General features: G+C 38.7%; 1 protein-coding gene across 1 annotated transcript; it reads right to left on the bottom strand.

Moving 5' to 3' along the window:
• On the bottom strand, positions 1-26796 carry IL20RB (interleukin 20 receptor subunit beta). The gene is made up of 7 exons (XM_027845283.1): positions 26579-26796; positions 16366-16492; positions 13497-13687; positions 9825-9949; positions 5953-6106; positions 3284-3426; positions 1-1063 (listed from the first exon to the last, which is right to left on the bottom strand). The coding sequence occupies exons 1-7, from the start codon at positions 26649-26651 to the stop codon at positions 938-940; spliced, it is 939 nt and encodes a 312-aa protein (XP_027701084.1). The 5' UTR covers positions 26652-26796; the 3' UTR covers positions 1-937.
• Positions 26797-27326: the final 530 nt, after the last annotated feature.

Genomic DNA, 27326 nt, shown 5'->3' with positions numbered 1-27326 from the left:
CAACAAACATTTATTAAATGCATTCTGTGTGCAGATCCTTGCTCTGGGTGTTGAAAAATATAAAAATGTAAACAAGATGTTATTCCTGCCCTCAAAGAGCTTACAGTCTGGTCAGAAAGAGGCACCTTGATGGATGGAAGAACAAGAATATAAGCTGCTATCCTGAACCATTTAACCCTTTACTGGACACTTCTCAAGGTCCCACCATCACCAGGACCTGTTCCAAGTCCTCATAGCATTTCATTTCAAAAAGGTCCTTCAAAAGGTTCTCTCAGTTTTTATGTACCCACAATAGTGGCAATCACCATTCCCTTTTCAATGAAAAGAAGTTTTAAAGATAATACCAATGACTGGAAATTAATAAATTGTGACCAATATATTTCAATACCTGAAAAGACCAAATGGATGTCAATATATCCATAGCTACCATTCAAGCAGCTCCTGTATTGGTCGAGGGTAGGGGATGTCTATGAAAGGACACAACTCTCCAGAGTTCATGGTAAGAGCATTTATGAACGTAGTTAAGTAGAAGAAGATCCCTTTGCCAGCTTTTGCTTGGCTAGCATGAAAGTCAACGTATCACTAGCATGTCAGAATGCTGTTTCATAAAATCATATGGTCATATAGTCCAATCCCATCTTTTCACAGATGAGAAAACTGAGGCCCAGGGAATGAAAGTAACTTGCCCATATTCACATAGTTTCTTAGCAGCAGAATCAAGACTACAGCCCAGATCTTCTGATCTCTAGTCCAACGAACCTCCCATGATACCAGGATATCTCTGGTAAGAGTCTTCCTGAAGCTATTTCTGCCTACCAACTAGTTCCAGGACCACAGGTTATCTATCCTTGGTTCTCTTGTTTACTTTTCAAATAGTGAAGTCCTCTTCTCTGGGTGCTCCTGGTGTGCTGCTGATCTGAATTTCAGCCAGAGTCCTCTATAAAGCTTCTTGGATCCATGAACGGAATAGCTCTTCTGGATAGATCACCCGTGCAACAATGTCACAAGGTTCAATGTCTTCCTTTTTACAGCTTATTAACTTCTGAGGTGAATCTGTTATTTTCTGGAAGGGAAAACATTTTAAAGTGAACATTCATTAACATTAATGAATTTTCATCCAGGATAAAGTCACAACTGTGTCCTTAGTTATGGTTCTCAATCTGAGAGAGACCTAAAGCAGGGGTCCCCGAGAAGGTCCATCTTGATCTACTAATTAATCTTCATGACTTACCTGGTTAATCTTTAAACTGCTTCCTGCTATCATGCCTCCTTTCCCACTTCTGCACAGATTGGTGTTACCCAAATCATGCCCTTGTACCTAGAGTATCAATCACACTGCAGCTACTCAGATCAGAAACCAAGAGTCAAACACCATCTGGCTCTGCTTCAGTTGTCAGCCAAATGGAACTAGATGCTGATAAAGAGTGCTCAGTACTGATTCACTCAAAATCAGTGAGTCAGTCCATCAATAAACATTTATTAAGCACTTACTATGTACCAGCTACTGTGCTAAACAAAATGGATACACGCAAAAGATAGCCCCTGCTCTCAAGAAGCTCACTTCTAATGGGAGAAACCATGGGCAAACAGCTATGCACAAACAAGAGAGAGACAGGGTAAGCTGGAGATAAATTTCAGTGGGAAGGCAATTAAAGGAAAGCATTAAAGGGGAATTGGGAAAGTCTTCTTACACAAGGTAGACTTTTACCTGGAACCTGAAAAAAGGCAGGGAAACTAGGAGATGGAAATGAGAAAGGAGAGCATTGAAGGATAGTCAGTGAAAATAGATAGTCAGGAGATAGAGTGTTTTGTTCTAGCCTCAGCAAGAAGGCCAGTGCCACTAGGTAGCAGATTACATGGAGAAGGGGGAGATGATTGAGTAAGGTATAAAAAGCCTGGAAAGGTGGAAGGAGAGAAGAAGCAGGTTGTGATATAACAAGATGTTACTATTAGAAAGGACCTTAGAAAACTGCCTCCTTAGAAAAACAACCTCCATTTTACAGATGAGGGAACTGAGATACAGAAAGATGAAGAAACATCCAAAGGTAGTAAGTGGAAGAACAGGATTTGAATACAGGACCCTTTCTGCTATACCCCACGTTCTCCTACTCTTGCTAGTCAATTAAAACAATGGAAAGAACACTTAGGTAAGTCTTTAAAGACCTGTTTCTTCATTTGTAAAATGAGAAGTTTTAGACTAGATGTTCCCCAAGTTCCTTTCTAACCCCAGCAATCTTAACCTGAATCAAAATTTCAGCTCACCAGCAGTTACCTAGATACTTGAATTATTACTCTCTGATTACTTCACATCCTAGGGAGAGAGTGAAATAAAAGAAAAGGGAGCTTCTTTATAAACTACAATCTTCTATTCATCCAAGTTCCGAGTAATTTGCAATCATTCAAACAAAGCAAGGCAAGAGGGAATAATTTGGGGCCCACAGGCTCACCACCCACAATCAAACAGGAGAAAATCATGACCAATAACCAAATAATTCTCTATGTGAAAGAAAAGAAACATAAGAAATAGTACTGATGCGCTTTAGGGGTTTAGGGGCTCTGGGACCCCAAAATCACATCACGCAGGTCCTGCCCGAAAGAATTCAACCCAAGCCTTCTTTCAGCCAAAGACAAGGTTTATTTGAACATCTGTCGTATTGGGCAGACTCTTAAGGAGTCTGAACATGGGTAAGCAGTGGCTAGATTATAAGAATCTGAGCAGTGGCTAGATTTTAAGAATCTAAGTAGTGGCTAGATTTTAAGAATTAGAGCCATGGCTAGATTATAAGAATCAAAGCCTCTTAATGGAGACAAGATGAACCTTATATACAGAAAGACTGTGGGAGAGACCTAGGAGTGGTCAGTAAGCTGGGGTGAACAGAACTCCTGGCACCTGGACCTCTTGGCCAAGGGAGAATGGAGTCTAGCTAGGATTAAGGGTGGGAAATGGCCAGGGGCCATACATGGGGAGGTAAAAGGAAGGAAGGCCAGGCTAGGTTAAAGGTAACAGAATTAGGAGATTGGGTATAGCCACAACAAAAGGCCAGTTGATGGGATTATAGCCTCAGGCTAATGCCAGAGATTTGGCCTTGTGGGAAAGGCCAGGGTTTTTCCTTTCTGGGGCCCAGATCCCAACCCCATCAGTACCATGGCATCATGTCATTATCTAGCATCAGATAACACAGAGTCCCACAAACATCTTTTTTCCCCTACTGTGCCCCAAACCTATGTTTCAGATGAAACCTAGTCCCCGCCCCATTGTAAAGAAAAAAAAATGAATAAATACCAATGTGTCTGGAAGGACAACAACAGGACAGCAAGAGTACCGCAGCAACTGGCTTGTTTTCCAGATGAATAGAGGCAGACCTACTAGAAACAGTACAAAACCAGCAGAGGAGACCAGGACAATAGTCAGCAGAGGGGATTCGTCTAGAAACAAAGAAATAAAAGACAGGTTTTTTTTTCATCAGAGCTTACTGAAGACATTTTTTGTTCCAAGCCTGGAACATTCTACAATTTAAGCAGGAACAGTAGCAACTAAGACTGCTGGCAAAAGCCAACTTCATCATGGGTGTGGCAGACAGATGATTACCTATACAGAATAAATTGAGATGTCTCCAAGACTGAAATTCCACTTCAAATCTTTCCTTTGACCTAAGGAATAGCTTATAGGGGGCAGCTAGGTGGCAAAAGAGAGTGCCAAACTCAATCAAATCAACTAATCGAAACTTTAAGTTAGGAAGACTCCTCTTCCTGAGTTCAAATCTGGTCTCAGACACTTACTACCTGTGTGACCCTGGGCAAGTCACTTTATTTTGCCTCAGTTTCCCCATCTGTCAAATGAGCTGGAGAAGGAAATGGCAAACCACTCCAGTATCTTTGCCAAGAAAACCCCAAGGAGGTCACAGAGAGTTGGACAGGACTGAACGACACTGAATAGTTTACAAAAAGTCTTATTGAAATTCAAAGGATGTTAAAGGGGAGGGATAACATAAGCTACCAAGGATCATCAATATTTGTGTGTGGGCTGGCTTTTCATTTTAACAGAGAGTCTGATAAAAAGGTAACATGGGATAGAAGCTCCATTAGAAGGAAAGGGAGAGGTGCTAGGTGCTGCCAGCAAGAACAGAGCTAAGTGGTGTGACAGTGTAGGTGTCCTGGTCATCCAGGGAAGGCAACCAAAGAGTTGCCCTTTATCAGATGTCTTCAAACAATGGAGTATCATGTGATAGGGAATTTTTTTTTCAAGAATAGGTTGGATGGAATGGTTCCTTCCAACTTTCAAATTCTGTGAAAGCCACTAGAAACTTTGTAAGGTCGTTGATTCATATTATAGAAAAACAAATTTCTGAATTCAGAGCAAAAGAAAAAAAATGAAGATCTGTATGAACCTTGCAAATCAACGCAATGCAAAGAACACAAATGATCTGAGTGCCTTGAGCTCTTTTCTGTTACTACCACTAACTAGCTTTATATAATGTGGGGCTTATCATTTCCCCTTCAGGAGCTCAGTTTCCTCCTATAGAAAATGGGGAGGCTCGACTAGATGAGTTAGACCTAAGATAATAGCTTAGAGGAACCAACTAGGTGGTGCAATGAACACCAGCCCTGGAGTTAGGGGGACCTGAGTTCAAATTTGGCCTCAGACACTTACTAGCTGTGTCACCCCTGTGCAAGCCACTTAATAGCTGTGTGGCCTTAGGCAAGTTATTTAACCCCAATTGCCTAAAAAAAAAAAGATTTTTTAGAAAGATAATAGATTTAGAGCTGGGCGCTCTAAGTAGTGTGCTGGAGCTAGGTCAAATGAGCTCTCAAGAGCCAATCATTAAAATTTTCATGTTAGAATTTATACCTCAGAAGTTGGCAAATTATAAATCAGGTCTTAATTTATTGTTTTATTGATTGTCTAGATAGACTTGAGAAAGGGTTGGAGAAAATGTTAATAATGCAGATTAAATGTAAAAGTAAAAAAAAAAAAAAGTTTTTTTGAGAGTCAGATGTTAAACATTTGCCAGCACAGCCCTAGCTGGAAGGGACAATAAATGTCATCTAGTTCAGTCCCCTCATTTTACTGATGAAGAATCTGGGGCCCATACATTTGTCCAAAATCCTACAGGCACCTAACTGGCAGAGCTAGGATTCAAACCCAAGTGCTCTGACTCCAATTCCAGAATTCTCTCTACTGCATCATTTTGCCTCTGCTCCTTCCAGCTCTGAACTTTTGTGAAATAAACCAACATGGAGAGTGTCACCATGTAGCTAAATACATTCAGTCACTCTTTCCACTGATTGGCATTTGTCCAAAAGTTTGAGCAATAAAACTGGTGGCATCTGCTTCCTTAAATGTCACAGGATCTCATTGAGATGAAATTGCTGGAGAGATCCTTTCAAATAATGACCAACCCAATACCTACTCTACAACCTGGTTTTTAACCAGGTCACCTCACAAAGACTACATTAGACAAGCATGAAGCCAGACTACAGAGCCAGTCACGGAGAGTAACCATGGCCAGCTGCTTAGTGCTGCCTCATCCTGAAAGTTCCACCCAATCATTTGGCATAATGGGAAAGTCTTCTCTGGCTTTCCCAAACAAAATGAAATGAATTTTCCTCCTCAAAGTTTCCTAGGACACTTTGTCAAAATCTCTCCTTTGCCCTCATCACAACCTACCTTGAATTATAATCTTCTGAATACATGTCATAACCTTCCTATTAGAATATAAGTTCCTTGAGAGCAGGAACTGCTTCATTTTTTTTTAATCTTCATATCCCTAGCATCTAACACAGTGACTTGGACATAGTTGGAACCTTAGAAATAGTGAATTTGAATTTGATCAGCAAAATTAGTCTGACCTTGGATATGGAAAGAGAAAAATAAATGTGGTTAGATTATTCCTAAAACACACATTCAAAAAAGATAGCCACTCTTCCCAGTTAAGTGGTGACATTTTTTACCTTGTGCTCTGATACATTCCACTTGGTTGAAGGTACTGCTTCTCTCAATAACTTCCACGATGGTCTGAGCTTTCACGCAGTACTCAGCTCCTGCCTCCATAGTCTCCAGATGTACTAGATTGCCACCTTCCCTCACAATCTTGTAGAGTTCCTTCTAGAAATTTGTAGTGAATATAGTTATATTCTGAGAATGATGAATGGGGGGAGAAATGGCCTCATTTTTATTCTAGGAATATTGGGGAAAAGGAAAGATTTTATTGACTTGCTTTCCAAGGACCCACTAAATAACATTCTAACTCTATCAGAGAATGGGCTTAGCCAAAAGACTTATTTTTAGTGGTTATAAAGCCATGAGAAGATATTTGTGTGCCCTGGTCAATAAGCTTCCATGTGTATTTTAATGGAAAGTACTGGGCTTGAAGTCAGAATACCTGCATTCAGGTCCTGACTTTATTGCTAACAGGGCTAGGTGAGCATGAGTGACTCACGTTGACTTGGCAGCTCCAGTTTCCTAATCTGTAAAATGAGAGGCTGGACTAGATCACTTACCAGATACCTAATTGTCTCTAATATTTGGATTTTAACAACAACAATGTAAAGGAAAACAAACTTTGAAAGACTTAAGAGTTCTTTTTTTTTTTTTAGGGCAATTGGGGTTAAGTGACTTGCCCAGGGTCGCACAGCTAGTAAATGTCAAGTGTTTGATCTGAGGCTGAATTTGAACTCAGGTCCTCCTGACTTCAGGGCCAGTGCTCTATCCACTGCACCATGACTTAAGAATTCTGATCAATGTATATATATGTTATAGGCTGTTCATTTCATTTTCACAATGGAGGAAAAGAAGAAAGAATGGCTAGGAATGGGGTTCTAAAACAACGAGAAGAGAACAAAAAGAAAGCCAGAAGGAATCACCAACCAATAGAATGGCTTTGAAAGTTGCATATCGAATTTACTGTATATGTTGAAGGACAAGCAAACTGTACATAATATCCATTCACAGTTTCACATATATATATAAATGCATATTATAAAGTGTCCCTCCTTGTTCTCTCCCTACCTCCACTCCTGCCAATTGTACTCTGAGCAATTGTCTACTTTGCCTACCCCTAGCCTCAGCTCAGATGGCTACTGGTAGGAAAGATTCTGACAAAAAGCTGCTGCTCGAAGTCAGCTAAGTGTCACAGTGGATAGGGCACTGGAGCTGGAGTCAGGAAGACCTGAGTCCAAATCTGGCCTCAGGTATTTACGAGCTGTGTGATCCTAGACAAGTCAATTAAACTGTGTGCCTAAGTTTCCTCACCTATAAATATATAATACAAATATAACAGCACCTACTTCACAGGGTTGTTCTGAGGATCAAATGAGACAGTATTTGTAAAGTGCTTAGCACAATGCCTGGCACAAAGTAGGCCTTCAATAAATGTTTGTTTTCTCTTCCCATCCCCTCCATTACCCCTTAAGATTGTAAACTCGTTGAGGGTAGGGACTGTCTTTTGCCTCTTTTTGTATACCTAGAGTTTAGCATAGCACCTGGCACATGGTAGACACAATAAATGCTTACTGATAAATAGATCACGTAAAAAAGAGAGCCAATGGAAGGAAGGTGACTGAGAAGATGCTAGATTTCAAGGTGAAAAGGACCTAAGAGACCATCTAATATAACCCTCTCATTTTATACAAAAGCTAAGAGTCTTGCCATGAGTCATAGAGGTGGAAAGTATCTGAGACAAGACTGAAACACAAACCTTCCTGACCTGAAGTCCAATGTTCTATCTATCACACTAGGCTGAGGAAGAAAGAGTTATGGGACTTCCCATCCAGGAAGAGCTCTATTCCAAAGAAATGTAGATTGCTTGCATGTGTTCTCATCGCATATTTCCTGAAACATGTAATTCACATTACCAGTACCCTCATGGGGTTCTGACCAACTCATTCACATGCCAGATTGTAACAGCGAGTACTTAAGACCAGCCATTTTCAGTAAGCTAGGTTTTCTCTTCATTTTTTGGCTCCATCCCTCCTACAGGGGCTTCTCCTGGACTGGCTTACTGGTTCCCCTAGTCAGTGTCTGACCCTATCAAGTCAGAACCCGCCCCAATACACACATTTAGGACTTATCTCAGAGTTGGTAATCTGTAACGCAATTTTAGCACTCTAGTAGACAGTCAAGTTGCAATACTAAGCTTCTCTCCCTTTAGTATCTTAATTATCATAATAAGATCTGTTTTTCAAAGGCCTGCTCCTTTTCCCACCCTTTTCTCCAGCATACGCCCTATATCAGTTTTCACCTGTGGGTATAGATGCCCCACCTCCAGGTGCAGGTTGGCAGATCGAGACATTTATAAGCCAATTTCAACAAGATGAAAAAGATTGGGAAGTATTTTGCCATGTACACAACTTGTTAGGGCACAGTCACTGCAAAGTAAAACTAATGAATAATAAAAAACTTGATCAAGGAATGGCACGGTTCAACAGCAGCTGGTAGTTAAGGATGAGGCAGTGTCATTCCTCCCCTCTCCACAATCCCAAGAGATTTTGTGCTGACTCTATTGACCAAAACTAGATCCCTAATTGAAAGGCTAGACCACTCCAGTAATAAATGCTACACTTCAATTCTACAAATATTAATTTCATTCATTTTTTTTTTTTGCAAGGCATGCTGCCAGCTAGGCAAAGGAGACCTCACAAAAATATACCTCACAGAAGGGGTCAGCCTAAGGTCCTGGCAAACCAAGCAGTAGCATAGATCAAGGTACACTGTGTCAGAGAGTACCAGTAATATCCTGCCTTAAAGAAATGATATGCTCAAAAGTTCATTCTTCTGGCCAATGACCAACCTCTCCAGCAGCCCTTCACAGGGTAATGGATTTCAAAACTTTTAATACAGAGGCATATTCAGTCTCTAAGCCAATATACCCTTTTGTCTTCAGCTTTTTTCATTTTGAATGATTTGAGATTTCATTGATTTGGTCGTCTCTACATCTTGCCATCCTACATAAACTCTGTCCATGTTTTACTATGAATGATCAGTAAGAGCTACCTAGCATACTGAAGGCCTGGTTTGCAGTTTGTTGTTTATTATTATTGCTGCTGGGTTGTTGGGTTTGTTTTTTTTATACCTGGGGTCATCTATCAGAGTCTACCTTATCACGTTGGATTAGCACCATCCCCAGCCCATTGCAAATGATGATGGTGGTAACAATAATAATAATAATAATAATAATAGCATTTATATAGTACTTTGAGCTTTGTTTGCAAAGCACTTTACAAATATTATGCCATTTTATCCTCAAAACAATTCTGAGCAGGTGCTATTATTTGGGCTACTAGGTGGCACAGTAGATACAGTGCTGGGCCTGAAGTCAGGAACACTCATCTGGCCTCAGATACTTACTAGCTATATGACCTTGACCCTAGACAAGTCAGTTAACCCTGTTTGCCTCAGTTTCCTCATCCGTAAAATGAGCAGGATAAGGAAATGGCAAACCACTCCAGTATCTTTGCCAAGAAAAACCCAAATGGGGTCATGAAGTGTTGGACATGACTAAATAAGTGTTATCATGATCCTCATTTTACAGAGGAGGAAATTGAAGCAAACAGAAGTGGTAAGGTCACAAAACTAGTAAGAGTTTGAGGCCACATCTTGGACTCAGCTCTGAGTGATTCCGCAGACTTTAGGACTCAAAGTCAAGAAGACTATCGAGTATCCTGCTGAGCTGCATGGATTAGGTCAAATGCTCCAGAACAGCTCTTGTTCCAGACCTGCTCCTCTTAGAACAGGATCAATTTCTCAAGACATTGGTAGAAACAAAGGACATCAAAGTGAGCAGAATGGCAAAGGCCTTCCTTGGGTCAAATGTAATAAGTCTTACCTGAGAATTGGGGCTCTTCTTCCAATAAGTAACATTGAATTCAAAATATGGCCCCATGTCCTCAAATTCTACTATTAAATGATATCCATCCTTGCTAATTTTCATTCTGGGAGAGGTGAGGACAGCTGTGAGAAAGATAAAACAAAGAGTGAGTGATAGTTTTCCCTCCTACAGGAACAATTTTAAGTTCTTTGGAAGGGTGGGAGAAAAGGAATGAATCCAGACAGGTTTAATTTCCCAGGAAATGTCAGTGTACAATGTCCTTAGCGGTAATAGTGAGGGTTATGTAGAGCATGTGCCTGGGAGGAGTGTCTTCATACCTCTTGTATCTTAACAAAATTAGCTTGTTAGTAAAGTACAAACTCACAGAATGCAGTGTAGATCCCTTGACCCTTTAATATTATATTGATAGTGACTGATTGATTGCTAGCCAATTCAAATAACTGGGCTATATATATTTTGTTTTGCCTGAATACCCATATTTGTTATGAGTTTCTCTCTCTCTCTGTCTCTCTGTCTCTCCTCTCTTTCTCTCTCTCTGTCTCTCTCTGTCTCTCTCTTTCTCTCTCTCTCTTTTCTCTCTCTCTAGTTTGAGAAAGAGGAGAGGAGAAGAGGCTTGTTAATTGAAAAAAAATTTAAGGGACAGCAGAAACAGATGGAGAGAATTAGAGCTGGTAGAGATGCAAAGACAGAAAAGCTGCTTAGAGAGATGATGACCGAGTTCCCTGGGGGGGGAAGCCTGTGCATGTCTGAGACCCCAGAGATGGTGATAAGAAGGCCGCAGTGCAGTAGCCAGAAGTAGACCAGTAGCAGAAGTAGACCAGCAGAGAAATTCCTAAAGCCATTGGCAAACTTCTAGGGCAACAGAGGAATTCCTAGATCAAGCTGGCTAGACATCACAGGAGAGCCAAGGAGCACCAAGGGACAGAGCTATCTATGAAGAAGAGCCAACCAAGGCTTTGCCTTTTACAAGTCTTAGGAGTTATACAGACTGTGCAGGTCCATATTGACCCCAAGTCTCGATCAACCCCAAGAAATCCCAGGATAGGTACCTAGGGGAGGTGGATGCCTAACAGAAGGGAAAAGGGGTTGGCTAGATGGTTTGGGTGTGAATACGCAATAGTCTCCATCCTAAATATGTTCTATTTACCTTTGCAGTAAAGAAAAACAAAGCTTATTGGTCTTAAAGGCTTTCTCGGAGGACAGGCATTTTTAATGACTCTAATTATGTGGAGTTTTTGTTTTGTTTTTGCTAACAGACATTAAAACACTTCCCCCAGCTACACAAAAAAAGGTTTAGTCTAGCTTCCTTGGGTTGCCTCTTGGCCCTTCTTTAGTTCTTCTTTCCAGAATGAATAGCCTACATTCTTATAATAATTTAAGGTAATTCAAAATTGTATCTGTTGCCCAATTCAGGTCACTGTGACCGGCTCACCTTCTTGAAATCTCTGCTCCCTTTCTCCACCCCATCCGTCTCTGGTTGAGAAGGAGGTGCAGGAAAAGGCCCTGGCACAAAGTTTGGAAATAATATTAATTTCAGAGGGTTTTAGTCTGCAGAGGAGGTCCCAGTTCTAAGGGCCTTCCTCTCTCCACAGAACTTAAAAAAAAACAACAACTTTAAAATGCAAATAGGATTCATAAGATTCTTCAAGCCCTCAGGCAATCTGTGATTGCCAAACCTGGATGCTGATCCCTGAATTGAATTTAGCAATCTAACGCACACAGGTTTTCTTTCTCTCTCACAATTTTTCTAGCAAAACACAAATTCAAGAAGCTAGTAAACTTATCTTTTATCTGACTTTTGGATTTTTTTGAAAAAGAAAAGAACTAGTAGGCAAAAGTTTGAACGTAAAAGCAACTCAGAAAATAATCTTATCACTTATTGTTCTGAGTAATAAAACAGTAGGAAAAAAGGAGAGCAGAGTAGATTCATAGAGAAGCAGCTGGGACAGTGGTTTCTCCTTCAAGTCAAGAATCAGTCACTCTGCTCAATTCTCCTAATAAATTTAGCTGCAAACAGTGGTATGCTAGTACGTATTTAACGATGGCTTTCCAGAATTTAAAAAAAAGTATAAGGAAAGACTTTTAAGTTTAATATGCATTATTAACATTTTCTCTGTCACTTTCTTAAGTCTAGGCAATCTACAAAATAATTTTTAAAAATGATTTGTAGAATTCGCTCATTTATGAAGGTGGTAAATGAAAAATTTGACAATAAAGAGAGCCCATCAGAGGGGCTCCAGCACACCCCAGGGAGAGGCCCCAGATGCTAAGGGGATTCAGTATCCCAACAGTTAACCAGCTGCCACTACCTGTAACCTAACAGCTATATACCTAACATCTCTCTCTCCCAACTCTCCTTCCCTCCCTCCCCAGACAACTTTTTCAAACATCTACTGTACTGGAAGCTTTGCAATCCAATTCAACTTTCTCTCCATCTGTCTGTAGTTCTCTCTTTCTCTCAGCAATTGGGGTTAAGTGACTTGTGTAGGGTCACACAGCTATTAAGTGTCTGAGGCTGAATTTGAACTCTGGTCCTCCTGACTCCAGGGCCAGTTCTCTATCCATTCCACCACCTAACTGCCTCCAGTCCAGATCCTCTTGATGAGAGTCCTCTCTTCTCAATTGAAACAAGTACATCCAGGGGCAGCTGGGTGGTGTAGTGGATAGAGCACCTGCCCTGGAGTCAGGAGGATGTGAGTTCAATTCTGGCCTCAGACACATGATACTCACTAGCTGTATGACTCTGGGCAAATCACTTAACCCCAACTGCCTCCCAAAAAAAAAAAAAAAAAAGGAAACAAGTACATCTTCCCAGGTCTTAAACCACTTAAGCTCCCTAAGAGTCAGACAGTCCAGCCTTGCCAGAAGAGCCATTATATATCTATTATCTCATTTCAGTCAATTGACAAACATGTATTAAGCATCTAGTCCTTGCCAGGATGAGGAGAGTTCCAGTAACTCTTCAGAAGTGGTTTCAGAAGTTGTTACATATTAATGAGAAAGGGTGAGAGGAATACAGTTGAATGAATGAATTTGTAAATGAATGAATGAACTTATTATATGCCATGCACTGTGCTAAGCACAGAGGGTTCAAATCCAAAGTATAAAAATAAGATAGCTCTTAAGCTCAAGAGGCTTAGATTTTAATAAGAGACAATCCCAATAAGAGAAGGGTGGTAAGGGAAGGGTACTTTGGTTTATAAAGAATGCCACAGAGATAGTGAGAGGAGCCATAAGGGAGAAAAATGATGCAGCCTTGCCAGTAATGGCATCATTAATTAGATTATGGTTCCAGAGCCTGAAGAAGAGAGGAGGGAGCTAGTGGAAGCCGGTGAGAATATGGAGGAGAGAGAGAGATATAGAGATGCATAGATGGATATATTTCACTAGGTAAGGCACTCATCAACCAGGATTGCATGGGCTCCAGGGCAGGGATTAGCAATATAAAATACATGTATAAAGATATTTTTATTTTACTACCCCCAAGCTCTGGAAGCTATGACTAGAGAATCTGTGGGCACCATTCCTGAAGCTCCAAGGTGAAATAAATGGATAGATTAGGCTACATCTATCATAGATGGATAACCATGATGATGATGATGATGATCAAGATAAATGATAAATAAATAGATGAAAGATGGAACAAATGAATGAAAAGAATTTACTTACTTGAGTTGCGATTGAAAAGTTCTTTCAGGGTGCTCCAGGATGAACTCTGAGAGCCCAGTGTTGCCTTGACTCGAAAATTATAAGCCACAGTGGCTGTGATGTCATCTGTAACATTACATTCTGGGGTACTAATAGAAGAACACCAACTGCTGGGGATCCAGGTGGAGCTAGTATAATATCTTTCATATTCTCTGAATAAAAGATAGAAAAGCATGCAGTAAGATTTATTAATAAGACACAACATGTTATCTGAAATCTGGGGAAAAAATCTTCAGAACCCACCATTTTCTTTTTTTTTTAATTAGTTTATTTTGAATTATCAACAATCATTTCCATAAGCTTTTGAGTTTTAAGTTTTTCTCCCTCTCCCTCTCCCTCCCCAAGACAGCACACAATCTGATATAGGCTCTACATATACATTCCTATTAAGCATATTTTCACATTAGTGATGTTGTAAGTAAGAATTAGAACTAATAAGAGGAACCACCAGAAAGAGGAAACAAAACAAAACAGAAGAAAAAAAATAGCAAATAGTATCCTTCAATCTGCATTCAAACTCCACAGCTCTTTCTTTGGATGTGAATAGCATTTTCCATCATGAGGCCTTTGGAGATGTCTTAGATCCTTGTATTACTGAGAAGGGTTAAGTCTATCAATATTAGTCATCTCACAACGTGGCTGTTACTGTGTACAACATTCTCCTGCTTCTGCTCACTTCACTCAGCATCAGACCATACAAGTTTTTCCAGGTTTTTCTAAAGTCTACCTGTTCATCATTTCTTATAGCACAATAGTATTCCATTACATTCATATACCACAACTTGTTCAGTCATTTCCCAATTGATGGGCATCCTCTCAATTTCCAGTTCTTTGCCACCACAAAAAGAGTTGCTATAAATATTTTTGTACATGTGGGTTCTTTTCCCATTCATATGATCTCTTTGGGATATAGCCCTAGAAGTGCTATTGCTAAATCAAAGGGTATGCACATTTTTATATCCCTGTGGGCATAGGTCCAAATTGCTCTCCAAAATGGTTGGATCATTTCACAACTCCACCAATAATGCATTAGTGTTCCAATTTTCCCACATTTTCTCCAACATTTATCACTTTCTTGTTTTGTCATCTTGGCCAATCTGATAGGTGTGATATAAGAACTCACCATTTTCACTAATCTATGCAGTTTTCATAAGACCTGTCTTTCTTAGTCCTTCCAGATACTAATGTCTTTTTCCTTTCTGATTACTTTCTGTCTCCTCTCTACATATCTTATCACAGTACCTGGTACATAATAAGTGCTGTGTAAATGCTAGTTATTATCATTAGTATTACTGATTATTATCTTGTTAATTGCAATTGACTCCTACATTAGATCAGGAGAGCTCCTTAATGGAGGAGACTGCTATGCCTTTGTCTTCATTGTAATCCAAGTACTTAGTACAGTGCTTGGCATATTGTAGGCATTTAATAAATGTTTTTTAATAAATGAAATGCCCATAACTGACCAGGGGCATCACCCCTCCTCAGCTATTTCTACTTTCTCCTTTGATATCCGTATCACTATATCAACAGAGGGAGAACTAGTTGACCCAGTGGATACAGAGCTGGGTCTGGAGTCAGGAAGACCTGAGTTCAAATCCAACCTCCGCTATTTACTAGTTGTGTGACCCTGGGCAAGTCACTTAACCTTGTTTGCCTCAATTTCCTCATCTGTAAAATGAGCTGGAGAAGGAAATGGCAAATCACTTCAGTATCTTTGCCAAGAAAACTCTAAATGGGGTCATGAAGATTTGGACCCACCTGAAAAATGAACAACAAATACCAAGAGAATATTCACAAATCAGCCAATCACTGAATGAATGCCCAGTACGCACCTAGAACTCCCTGAAAGGCATAAATTGCAACAAAAAGCCAAATAAAGCATCAGAGAAGGCAGAGATAAGATTTATCTCTATCTGTTATCAGGCTATCCAGGTGCCTTCAAACTAACATTTTTCAGCCAATGTGCCCAAACTAAATCTGAAACCTCGTATTTACACAGAGTAGATTTATCATCCCTTCCCTCTCTCTACTGATGTCATTCTGGCAATGTTCAAAAGCTACAGGCCTAAGGCTGCCCATACTGAGCCAAGATTATAGAACAAGGTAGACTGCAAATGCCAAAGAATCATGGATCTAAAAACTTGAGGGACTTTGCTGTCATTCTTGTTCAGTCATGTCTGACTCTTCATGACCCCATTCTGGGTTTTCTTAGCAAAGATAACGAAGCAGTTTGCCATTTCCTTCTCCAGGTCATTTTACAGGTAAGGAAACTGAGGCAAACAAGGTTAAGTGACTTGCCTAGGGTCACACAGCTAGTAAGTATTTAAGGCTGGATTCGAACTCAGGTCTTTCTGACTCCAGGACCAGCACTCTATCCACTCTGCCACCTAGTCCCTTAGGTACTTCAGAGGCTATCTAATCTAGCTCCTCATTTTACCATTGAGGAAACTAAGACCCAGTATAGTTAAGTGACTTGCACATGTAGTGAGTTACAGAGGCAAGATTAAAACTTACATCTTCTAAGTATAAATTCAATGTTTTATGGGGGGTTTTCTCACTATGTCCAAAACTCCAGGAGAGACTGTGGGGTCTAATGTGTTGCAAAGGACTGCATAGGGAGAAAGATATCATCTAAGTGATTTTTTTTTTGGTCAGGCAATCGGGGTTAAGTGACTTGCCTAGGGTCACACAGCTAGTGTCAAGTGTCTGAGGCCAGGCCCTCCTGACTCCAGGGTTGATGCTCTATTCACTGCACCATTTAGCTGCCCCTCATCTAAGTGATTTCTAAAGGAAAAACATCTGTCAAAAAACAACAACAACAACTTACCCCTGGTACTCAACTGAATAATTCACTGTTTCTCCAGGGATCGTCACTGGGCTCCAAGTCAAGATGTGCTTCATGTTAGTAGAATGAACAGAAAGGTCTGGAGGGGCTGGCAGATTGACAACTTCATCTAGGATTGGCAGACAGACAGAGATATGTTTAGAGCACTTGATTTAATGTCAGATGACCTGGATTCAGATACTGACTTTGCTTCTTGCTAGATGACTTTGGGTGAGCCTCTTTTAGCCTCAGTTTCCATATTTGTAAAATGAGAGGTTTGGATTACATCATCTCAAAGAACCCTTGAGGTTCTACATCCTATGATTTACTAGGATTTAACTAAATGTGAACAATTCAAAGTATGTCTAAACATAGAGTCACAGACTCTCTGGTCCAGAAACAATCTCTAAAGCACATTTAAATCATCTCCTTATCTTCTTGTTCAGACGTGTCTGACTCTTCGTGACCCCATTTGGAGTTTTCTTGGCAAAGACACTGGAGTGATTTGCCATTTCCTTCTCCAGCTCATTCTACAGATGAGGAAACTGGGGCAAACAGGTTTAAGTGATTTGCCCAGGGACACACAGCTAGTAAGTGTCTGAGGCCAGAGGAAGATGAGTCTTCCTGACTTCAGGCCCGGCACTCTATCCAATGCATCACCTGCCCCTACAACAATCTGTAGACAATGAATGAAATGGTAATGAGTGACCTGAACCAAGAGGCCAGGATTTCTAAAAAAAAAAAAAAAAAAAAGGCTCTACTCCATAATTTGTGTTCCTGCTATATGCTCTAAGTCATTCTTTTCTCTTTCTAATAAGAGTGACTCATGGCTTCATGCACTCCATACTTAAAACCAAAGCGTATTGGTCAATCTGTAGCTTGTATAATAACATATTTCCTTTATTCCTCAATCCCTTTAACTTTTCCTTTTCATCCTCCCCATCTCCCCCACCCCTTTTCTGGACTAATATCAACAACAAGAAGAAAAAGCTTCTTTGGATTTTTCATCTCTTTTGTTTGCATTCTCAGTACCTAGTAAAGTGCTTGCACATTGCAGGTGCTTAATACTGCTTATTGATTGACTGATTTAACTTGATAATGGAGAATGATAAGAGTGAGAGTCAGAATATGAATTCCTTAAAGAAGGCTGAATGTGACATAAACAACAGCAGGGATCAGGTACAATCACACAGAGGAAGAAGCCTGATTCTTACACTCAGACTGAAGAGAGTACTAAGGTGAAAATTTGTATATGTAACAAGAGTTAGAAAGGTGTACATGCTGATTTGTGTATGCCACATGAGCTGTGAAATTTTAAGATATCATGAATGTAAGATAAATTTTCAGCTAAGGAAAAAGTAGTATAGTGTAAAAGACATTACATACAAACCCATATTACATAAGGCTTTACTTTCACCAGAATATTTATTACACCATCTTCAACTTCTTTCATTAAAATTATATTTAATTTTTTTAATAAGCAGTTATCTATTTTCCTTTTCTCCCACCCTCCCCCAATAGAAAAAAGAAAAAGAAAACCTCTGTAACCGATTTGTTAAACCAAATAGACTGACAAATTAGCAATTCTCTAAAAGGATGTCTAATCTCTGTCAGCCCCTCAACTTCTTCAAAATTACCCATTCTTTTGCCTATATAGCTTTGCCCTTGTTTTCTTCAACTCTTACTCCAGCTAGGTTATGCAGTAGATTGAGCAGTAGGTCCATAAAATGGGGACAGTAAAAGCTCCTACCTCCTAGGGTGGTTGTGAGGATCATATGAGATAATATTTGTAAAGCAACTGGAATAAAGTAGTGCTTAATAATTACTTATTTCCTTTCTTACTCTTTCACACCTTCAATCAAGTTCAAAAAAACCATTAAGCAACGAATTAACAAAAATGTCAAAAGACAGGCTGTCTGGAAGACAGGCACACAAATATTCTGTTGACAGAACTACATATTAGGTCCAGCCATTCTGGAAAGCAATTTGGAATTGTGTGTGTGTGTGAGTGTGTGTGTGTGTGTGTGTGTGTGAGAGAGAGAGAGAGAGAGAGAGAGAGAGTGTTTTAAATTTATTTTCCCCAAATTACATGTTAAAACAATTTTTAACATTAGGGTTTTTTTAAGTTTTGAGTTCCAAATTCTATCCCTCCTTCCTTCCATCCCTACCCCCTGCCTGAGATAGTAAGCAATCAGATATAGGTTATACATGTGCAATCATGTAAAACATTTCCATATTAGTCATTTTGTACAAGACAACTCGAATAAAAAAAAAGAATAAAAGAAAGTGAAAATAGCCTGCATCAGTCTGTAATTCAAATAATAGCAGTTCTTTCTCTGGAGGCAGATAGAATGCTTTATCATTAATCCTTTGGGATTGTCTTGGATCATTGTATTGCTGAGAATGGCTAAATCATTCACAATTCCTCATCATACAATATTGCCATTACTGTGTACACTGTTCTCCTGGTTCTGCTCACTTTGCTTTGCATCAGTTCACGTAAGTCTTTCCAGGTTTTTTGAAAGTCATCCTGCTTGTCATTTCTTATAGCACAATGATTTTCCATCACAATCATATACCACAGCTTGTTTAGCCATTCCCCAATTGATGAGCACCCCTTAGATGTCTAATTCTTAGCCACCACAAAAAGAGTTGCTATAAACATTTTTGTTTAAATAGGTCCTTTTCCTTATTTGCATTTCTCTAATCCATAGTGATTTAGAGCATTTTTTCATATGACTATAGATAGCTTTGGTTTTTTTGTCTGAAAACTGCCTGCTTACATCCTTTGACCATTTTTCAATTGGGGAATGACTTGTATATTTATAAATTTGGTTAGCTCTCTATATATTTCAGGAATGAGGTCTTTATCAAAAATACTTGTTGCAAAAAAAAAAGTTCCTGTTTTCTGCTTTCCTTTTAATTTTGGTTGCATTGATTATGTTTGTGCAAAACATGTTTGTTTGGTTGGGGTTTTTTTTGTAATCATAATTATCTATTTTACATTTTGTAATGCTCTCTGTATTTTTTTGGTCCTAAATTATTCCCTTATCCATAGATCTGACAAATAATGTGTGTATATTTTTAAATAACTAAAATGTACGTACCCTTTGACCCAGAGATGCCGCTGCTAGGCATTTACCCCAGGAAGGTCAAAGACAGAGATAAAAGTCCCATATACACCAATATTTATACCAGCATTTTTGTAATAGCAAAGTCCTAGAAATAAAGTTAGGTACCCATTGGTTTGGGAATTACTAAATAAATTGTTTCAATTGAATGTAATTGACTATTACTGTGTTATGAGAAATGACAACTATAAAGAATTCAGAAAAGCATATGAAGATTAATATGAATTCATGAAGAGTGAATCCACAGAACCAAGAAATTGCTACATACAATAACTACAATTGTAAACAGAACAACAAAAAAAAAACTGAATGCTGACCAAACTTGACTCCAGAAAAGAGCTAAGATAGTGTAATTCCCTTCCTTTTTTGCAAAAGTGGAAGATTATGCTTGTGAGATATTGTATATATTGTCAGACACAATTAAGATTGTTTGGTATTGCTGAATTGCTTTTCTTCTTTGTCCTTTTTATTTGTAATAAAGAGGACTTCACTGGGTAGGACTAGAGGAGACATTCAGAAATGGAAATGATGGAAAAAATAAAATACATAAATAATTTTTTTAATTTTAAAGGTCTAGAATTTTGCCAGGAATCAAAGTCCAGCTCATTGTTCTATAGTTCATAGACTCTGCTCTTTTCCTTTTTATTTTTTTTAAACAGGACATTTGACTTTTTCTAGTCCTCTGACTTCTTTCCCATTATCTGCAGTCTTTTCAAGACTATAGACAGTGGCTTAGTAATGACATCAGCCAATTCTTTCAGTACTTAGGATGTAATTAATCCAGGATTGGAGATGTGATCACACATCAATGGTAGCTAGGTCCTCTCTCACTTTCTCATTTGTCTTGAATTCCAACTCTGTGCTAGTATTTTTGTTCTATCTCTCCCAATTCAAGATCATGCTTCCTGGCAGAGGAAAAGGGAATAAAAATAGGAATAGAGAAGTTCAGTCTTTTCAACATTATTTGTCATTATCATGTCATATGTTCCCAAAGAGTAGCCTTATCACTTCTTACCCCTAGAACAGCTTTTTTCAAAATCCTTTTGGATCACGCGTACCCAAAGTAGCCATCACCATTAACCTAAGTTCATTCTGAGCTCTAGGGACCCTGACAGGAGCAGGTCACCTTTCTGCATTCATACTTGGTTCCCTGCCCTTACTTCCAACTTCTGTCAATTCAGTTTTTAAATCTGAGTTGGTCAGTGATTTCTAGTAACTCTCCCTATTCTTTCTCATTGGAGTTGTTTCTATTTGTATCTTCAGAATTTCCTTCTTGAGAACTACACTTTCCTCAAAATGAGAAAGACCAGTATCTTGGGATTTAGGAGATTTCAGTTCTAGTACAGGTTCTGTTATTTCTCCTCTATGGAACTCAGTCTTTTCTAGTCCTAACATTCTGCCACCATATCTATCCAAATAAGTAGCCTTTGATCCTTTATGCTGACAAACATTCCAATAATTTGACTTCACAGATCATTTTCTTCTAGCTTAATACCCCTTTCATGAAATGCTACTGAAACCCTCTCCCACTCCAAGAACCACGTGTCATAACAAAAAAAAAAAAAGAAAAAAGTACTACATTTGGAATCAAAAGCTCTAAGTTCAAATCCTGAATCTGGCAATAACAATATCTGTTGCCTTATGCAAGTTGTTGGGGTTTTTTTCCCTTTCTAGGCCTCAATTTCCTCTGTAAAAATCAGTAAAAATCTGCCTAGAATCATCTAGATGGCACAGTAGATAGGAGCACCAGGGCTGGAGTCAGGAAAACCTGAGTTCAAATCAGGCCTCAAACATTTAATAGCTGTGGCCCTGGGCAAAGCATTTCACTTCTGTTTTCCTCAATTTCCTCATCTATAAAATGGAATAATAATAGCACCTACCTCCCAGAGTTGTGACGAGAATAAAATGAGATATTTGTAAAGAATAAACCTTAAAGAGCTATGTAAATGCCAGCTATTACTATTCTTAATTAACAGATATTAATAAATTTCATTTAATAAAATTATGTATATTATTAAAAACAGCAGTTAATAATAATGAGATTGGACTAAATGATTTCCAGTGTCTCTTCTAGTTCTAAACTTTATGGCTACCTTTTGCTATGCATTAAAGTCACCAAGTCTTTACTTTCACTTTCAGGTTTCTTTTGGGTGAATATTCATTTATAAACCTGATCTTTGCCCCTCCATAGTTTACAATGCAAGCAATAAATCATCCCAGCCCAATGTCTAATATTTCAACTGCCCAAATTTTGGTTGTTTAAAAAAATCCCATTCCAACATGATTCACTTTCCTTATTAATAGGAAGGTCTTTCAATTGGTTCCTTCATATGTACAAAATGTAGTCCAGCTCATTTTACAGATGAGGAAACTGAGACAAACAAGTGACTTGTCCAAGGTCACACAACTAGTAAGTGAGTTCAGATTTGAACTTAGAAAGATGAGTCTTCCTGAAGCCAGGCCTAGCATTCTATTCACTGTGCCACCTAGCTGCCCAGAACACAATGCAAGAACAAGTCATTCCCAGTCAGGGGCCATGCTGAGCAGATTGCCACAGCTATGCCAAGAAAGTGTTGGAGCAAGGTTGGGCACAGACCAGATCCAAGGAACCCATGGCATATTGAAAAACACAAACGAGTATGGGAGCAGCTAGTGACTGACCAGGGTCATACAGACCCAACAGAAGTTGAGAAGAGGCATAAAACAGAATGCCGCCTTATCTTAAGATCTATGATTTCCCTCATGACGCAAGAACCAAATTAAGTGACTCTGTGAGTTTGTACTAACTTCAAACCAAACCTGCGGGGAGGTACTTCCCAGCAAGGACTTGCCCAATTGCTTTGCAAAGTACTCAAAGAGGAGTCCTTTCTGTGTTCCTTGCTGTCTGAAATGACCCTTTTCTATTATATTGAATGCTTTTATTAGCTTGAGTGCTTGCAGGGAAACCAAAAACCCTTTCAGAGACACAAGTCATAGTATGATGTTCCCTGACATGAGCCATTGAGATTATTATTAGAGAGATCAAGCAGGAATGTGCTGGCGCCATCTCCTAAGGACTTGAACTGATTGCTAAATTTTTCAACGTGAGCATTTACACCTCAGAAATCAGTAAACTACAAATCAGGTCTTGATTTTTGTTGCGGTTGATTATCTAGACTCAATAAAATGATGGAGAAAATTATATAAGCAGATTAAATTTAAAAGTGTGTCATATGTACATTTTTTTCAGAGAGCCAGTTGTTAAACATTTACCACTACTGTCCCCCAAGACTAAACTCAATCTGTCATTTCAGAGGAAAGGTCTAAACACAAATTAAACTGAAAATCATTATAACTTTTATTTATACAGTGCTAAAGGTTTAGAAACAATTTCCTCACAAAAAAAGCCTGTGATATACATATATAGGTAGTAAAAATATTATCCCCATTTTATACATGAGAAAATAGATTTAGAAAGGCAATTTACCTATAGTCTTACAACTAATAAATATTACATTTGCATTTTAAACTCAAGTCTGCTGATTTCAAATCCAATGGCCTTTCCTCTATACCACACTGTTTCCCAAAACCCCACTGCCACTTTACTCTGAACAGGTAGCTCCCTGCATTCAATTAGGCAGGTTTTATTATGACTACACCAACCATTCCAAGTCTCCTTTGAAGTTGACTTAGATCTTCTTATTTCACTCTTATTATGACTTTCCTGGGTAATTTTATTTTGTACTCATATTTCTTAATCAAACTCTAAACTAATCTATCATTTTTATCAATACTGTGAATAAATATATCACAATTTCTCTTTAAACAAATTGCAATATTCCCTATATTAACTACCTGATTCTTAAAGAAATGGATGTAGCCTGTGGTCTTGGTTCTGAAGGAATAACCTCCACAAAGATGCCCTAACACTAATAATTCTTTTTCTTCTCATCCTAAACAATAACAGCAACAGTAGATAGAGCACTGGGCCTTCAGTCAGGAAGACCTGAGTTCAAATCCAGCTTCAGACACTTATTGGCTGCGTGACCCTGGCCAAGTCTCTTGACCTCTGTCTGCCTCAATTTTATCCACTGTAAAATGGGGGTCCTAATAGCACCTACCTCCCAAGTTTGTTATGAAGATCAAATGAGATAACATTTGTAAAGCTCTTAGCACAGGATCTGACATATAATGGGCATTTTAAAATGCTTGTTTCCTTCCTGTTTTCCTTACTTCCTTCTTTTTAATTCTTCCAAAATAAACTCATTTTTCTCTGCTGAACGAAAGCTGATGATAAATTATGTACTTTCTAGGTTTTAGGGTCCTAGATTTAGAAGTGGAAAGGAATTTAGAAGTCATCAAATTCAACCTCTTCATTTTATACATGAAGGTCAGAGATGTAAAGTGACATCCTCTCTGTCACACAGGTAGTAAAGTGACAAAGCCAACTCCTCCAATTCCAAATCACAGCACCATTCTGCCTCCCTTGGATTATTACAAACGCATGCTTAGTCATTCACTGTGAATGAATTGATAATAAAATATATTTACTATGTATTTCCTTTGTCCTTGGATAAAGAATACTATGGCAATTCAGTGTTAGTAGAATCATTGAGGCCCCTAGTGGACAGATATGAAAGCATATAGCCACAGCATCAGTGATTCTCTTCAGCCAAGAAGCTTCATAGCATCTATGTAACACCCCAAAGTGTGACACTTCAGGGGCAGACAGATCAGGAAAGATCTTGAAAGCAAAAGTTTTGTTCAAATTTAAGTTCAATGGTTAAGTTCAATTGCACGTCAATGGGTCAGAGGAAACGGACCAACTAGAATGTAATTGATTTCTCCAAAAGACCAATTATAGTGTCAGTGGGCAGCCGATAATATGAGTGATCGAAACACCAAATATGATGACAACACTGAGGTACAATGCTGCATAGGATCTCTAATGCCAGACAAAATAATTTGTTAATGTTTTTAAAGGACTAAGCATTGTGGGACATTTAAAGGAATGGAAGATGGAGCATTTGCCTTCAGGGAATTTGTACTTCATTTGGGAAGAGAAAACATTGATTCATGAAAAGTTGAATGAGGTGAGAGAGTTCACAGAACGGGATGTAGATATAGATGATTAAGTGTTACAAAGTCTTATCCCTGGTAGGAAACATGGTATCACAGAAAAAGCCGAAACACCTGAGTTCTGGTCCATCTCTACCGTTAATTAGCTGCATTACCTTGGGCATCCATTTCCTTATCTTAAAAAATGAGGGATTGGACTAGATGACCTCCAAGTGCCCTTTCCAGATTTATGAGCCTTAGGTTCCATGGCTTATATATTGTCATATGCTTAAAGGGAAGGTTTATTACAGTTTCAGAAATTATAAACTTTCTAATTGAAGAAGTTGATAATACTTAAATATATATGTATATACATACATACACACACATGTATATATATATATATATGTGTGTGTGTGTGTGTGTGTATGGAATTCCTACCTCCCACTAATGCTATATTTCCTGACTCCTCCTTCACAAAATCAACCAACCAAGAAATACGTATTGAACATACATTCTGTGAAAAATACCAAAGAAGTAAGGATGTTCCCAGAAGGAGTTTATAATCTGGGTAGACAAATACATGAAACTTTGTCTGTAATAAAGGAAAAGGCACTGAATTTAGTCAGAGTAAGGAAACTAGGGTTTGAATCTTCATTTTAGCATTTATTAGATGTATGAACCTACTGACAGCATGGTCCATGGGATCACAAAGAATTGAACGTGACTGAACAACTGAGCAATAGTATGCAATACAATGTAATTTATATTATATTGCATATAATATGTATGAATTTAACATTATTCATATAGCTCAGAACTGCTATAGAAGTTTAGAAGACAGAGAATTTGTGAAGACTGAAGCAGTCAGAGAAAACTTCATGGAGAAGAATGCACTTGAACCACGCAATGAAGGATTCAGAGGGTAAAAAGAAAGTGAGGAAACATTCTAGGCAATGAGTGATACAAGCAGAGAGAAGAAAGGGGAAATAACACTCCATGTGCTCAGAGCTGTGAGGAGTCTGCTTTAACATTTCATTTGGAGAAGTAAGGTTGACAAGATATAGCACTGGGCCAGATTGTGGATGATCCTGGAGAGTTTAGACTGGATGTCACAGTCAACGAAGAACCACTGTCCATTTTGAATAAGGATGTAGCAGGATAAAATGATATTTAAATTCTCAGGAAAAAAGGAACATGGTCTAAAGTTACAAATGGTACCATTTCTGAACTATTGTCCCATACAAACCCTGACTGTCCTTATTTCAAAAGAAATAAACATATACTGTTATAGGTTCAAGTCAACACTTAAAAGGCAGATTTAGAGAAAGAAACCCCTCTTAAGCAAGTTGTGACATGAAAACGAATCTAAGGCAATTGAGGCTAGGATTTTGGAATGATGAAACAAGCAGTAACAAGCAAACTGGAACATGGCAAGAAAGTCTGTAGTAAACTCTGTTGACTAAGAAAATTTCTGTCATCTAAAAGTGTTTTTTTTCCTAAAGTGTTATATTCTTTCCTCTTGCTTTTTATGAAAAAGATTAGAATTTATATAAGAAATAATTTCTTACTAGTTGTGGAACTAGTTTCATGCTAATTAGTTGTTGCTCCCCATGCACGGTTATATTGAAGTGAGAATTTATAAACCCATAACATACTATTCTTCTTGAAGCACACATGGAAGGAAGCCTCCAGAGCATATACATTTTAAGATTTAGAAACTGGAAAACAAGAAGGAAAAAAGAAGCAAAATTTGATAGGATTCCTTCAGCCTTTGGAGCTCCTGATGTATGTCACAAGCATCTTCTTTGATCACTCTTACCTTTCCAGTTTGCTAGCTGGAAGTTGGAAGATGGACAGAATTCTAAATTAAACTCATTTACCTTTTTGGGTATTTTGTGTTATTGTTATTTTTAAAACATAGACACAAGATGTTTTTGGATACCTCCATATCAAGCATTCAAACCCAAGGAAAGGTATTTTTGCCTGTTTCTCCCCACCTCCCACCCCACCCCCAATCTCAAGCCTCAAATAACTACTAAGTTTACCTGTGAACAAAGTTGGAATCAAGGTACAGAGAAGCCATACAACAAGGTTAGCCGATGTTTCTTTCAGAACCATTCTGTTGGGTCCAGGCTTAGCTTGGCGCTGAATGGTCTTTTCTCAAATAAACTGTCTTTTCTTGCTTAGCCATTATTGGTACAGTGTACAGATTTCTGGAATAAAGCTCGGAATTTTGGTGGTGTCCAAACTGTTCTGTAAAGAAAGATCAGACTGGTGTAACAAGACAACGCACTTCCCCTCCTACTTGTTAGTCATCCAGTCACATTTCATTAAGGGGAGTGGCTAGAAGGAGTTCCAGACCAACTCCGCTCAAGCCTGTTTGATGAATTCCATACCTGCAGTTCAGCCAGAGACTCTTCAGGCTGTAACTTTTATACATAAAGGCTTTTTTATAGTAGGAATTTCCCCTGAGAGATATTGTCTCGAGCAATTTCCAACACTACACCTGGCATGCTTTTTCCTTTCCAGTTGCATGTAATGGAAATAGATCATACTTTCTCATTTATTCTAATAACCACAACCAATCATATTTAAAGTCAAAAAACCGGAGTTCAAATCCCAAGTCTGCCACTTACAAGTTATGTGATCATAAGCAAGTCACTTAATTCTCTGGCCTCAGTTTCCTCTTTTGTAAAATGAGTTAGACTAAGATGACCTTTCAAAGTCACTTCGAGCTCTAAATCTATCATCTAAGATTCCATGATCCTTCTCAATGCCACCTCACGTTCATTT

Source organism: Vombatus ursinus, unplaced genomic scaffold, assembly GCF_900497805.2.
Source record: "Vombatus ursinus unplaced genomic scaffold, bare-nosed wombat genome assembly UNPS02014959.1, whole genome shotgun sequence".
NCBI classification, from domain to species: Eukaryota; Metazoa; Chordata; class Mammalia; order Diprotodontia; family Vombatidae; genus Vombatus; species Vombatus ursinus.
Note: the sequence above shows the minus strand (reverse complement) of the source record. Positions and strands in the feature narration are given on the sequence as shown.

Excerpts from the sequence above, each read along its gene's own strand:
- IL20RB (XM_027845283.1), bottom strand. The coding sequence starts at position 26,651 with ATGGTTCTGAAAGAAACATCGGCTAACCTTGTTGTATGGCTTCTCTGT. Across the intron at positions 13,688-16,365 it reads TATTCAGTTGAGTACCAGGG|AGAATATGAAAGATATTATA; the intron begins GTAAGTTGTTGT and ends TCTTTTATTCAG. Across the intron at positions 9,950-13,496 it reads ACTTTTCAATCGCAACTCAA|CTGTCCTCACCTCTCCCAGA; the intron begins GTAAGTAAATTC and ends TCTTTCTCACAG.